The sequence below is a fragment of the Sprattus sprattus genome (genome assembly GCF_963457725.1).
Source record: "Sprattus sprattus genome assembly, chromosome: 12".
Taxonomy (NCBI): domain Eukaryota; kingdom Metazoa; phylum Chordata; class Actinopteri; order Clupeiformes; family Clupeidae; genus Sprattus; species Sprattus sprattus.
Window position 1 is genome coordinate 823,501 of NC_137910.1, and position 1,355 is coordinate 824,855.

At 52.4% G+C, this 1,355-nt stretch overlaps 1 protein-coding gene across 1 annotated transcript; it reads left to right on the forward strand.

Annotated features, from left to right (window-relative positions):
• Positions 1-357: 357 nt before the first annotated feature.
• On the forward strand, positions 358-1,128 carry olig3 (oligodendrocyte transcription factor 3; the record flags this gene model as incomplete). Its single annotated transcript, XM_080848913.1, has 1 exon — positions 358-1,128. One exon carries the CDS (start codon positions 358-360, stop codon positions 1,126-1,128), a length of 771 nt encoding a protein of 256 aa, XP_080705039.1.
• Positions 1,129-1,355: the final 227 nt, after the last annotated feature.

Genomic DNA, 1,355 nt, shown 5'->3' on the forward strand with positions numbered 1-1,355 from the left:
TGGTCAATGGGACAGTCAAAGCACACCGCCCCGTATAATGTGGACGTCATTCTAATCAGAGCATTATGAATAGGGGGTTCCTTTTGTCTGTCAGCTCTGCGGCTGCACTATAAATGCGCGCCCTCTGCTACCTCGCCTCAGAACAGGAGGTGCACCCACGAGATCAAAGAGGCGCGTTCGAAGTTTGAGCAAGCCGACAAACCTCTCCGCGAGCGAGTGCGTCGACTCGTAATAACTTCCCTTTTAAAAAAAAAACAGAATCTAGAGGGAGAACGACATCAGGTGATAGTGTGTTTGCGTGACTTAAAACTAGAGGCAGATCGGCAAGCGACCTCCTACCCAAACCGAAGTGATAAAATGCATTCCGACTCGAGCTCCAGTAGATCCTCCTCCCCCGATATAGATGGGATGTATCTCCGCGACCATCACCTGTCAGACGGGCTCCTCAACTCGGTGTCTTCGACTCAGAACGAGCTCCTGCATAAGATGACGAGCGAGCACCTCGCTAGGCACGGGGAAAAATCACCTGGCGGGAGCAAGTACAAGCTCAAGAAGCAGGTGAGCGAGCACGAGATCCAAGACCTGCGACTGAAAATCAACGGACGCGAGCGGAAAAGAATGCATGACTTGAACATGGCCATGGACGGCCTGCGAGAAGTCATGCCATACGCGCACGGCCCGTCGGTCAGGAAGTTGTCAAAAATCGCCACGCTCCTTCTCGCCAGAAACTACATCCTGATGCTGACGAGCTCCCTGGACGAGATGAAGAGGCTGGTGGGGGAGATTTACGGCGGGCATCACTCTGCGTTTCACTGCGGAACGATAAGCCACCCCGGCGTCCACGCGGGGAACCCCGCTCACCACGTGCACCCGCTTCTAGGGAGCGCACTGACATCCTCCACTTCCTCCACGCTATCCACGACCTTACCGGGACTTACCTCCATCAGGGCGCCGCACTCTTTGATGAAGACGGCCCCGACACCTCCTCTGCAGCTGGGCAGTGGCTTCCAACATTGGGCAGGCCTGCCATGCCCCTGCGCCATCTGCCAGGTGCCATCAGCACCCCATATTCCCATCAGCTCAACGGGATTAACGAGACTGTCTAGCGAGAAGGAAATTATGAAGTAAATACGGACGTTTTAACAGCTGTGTTACCGTGCTCTTTTTTTTTTTTTTTTTTTTTTTAGACCTGCACGGACTATGGGAACGTGCTGTCGTGCATGCGTTGTTTGTCTGTTTATTTGTTTTCCATCAGAATATCCCTATCTCCTCCTTGTAACAAGGATTTCGTCACAAAAAAAATAGACGAGTTTAAAGGTAACCCTTTTGTTGGCCATTACGCATGCCCATACATG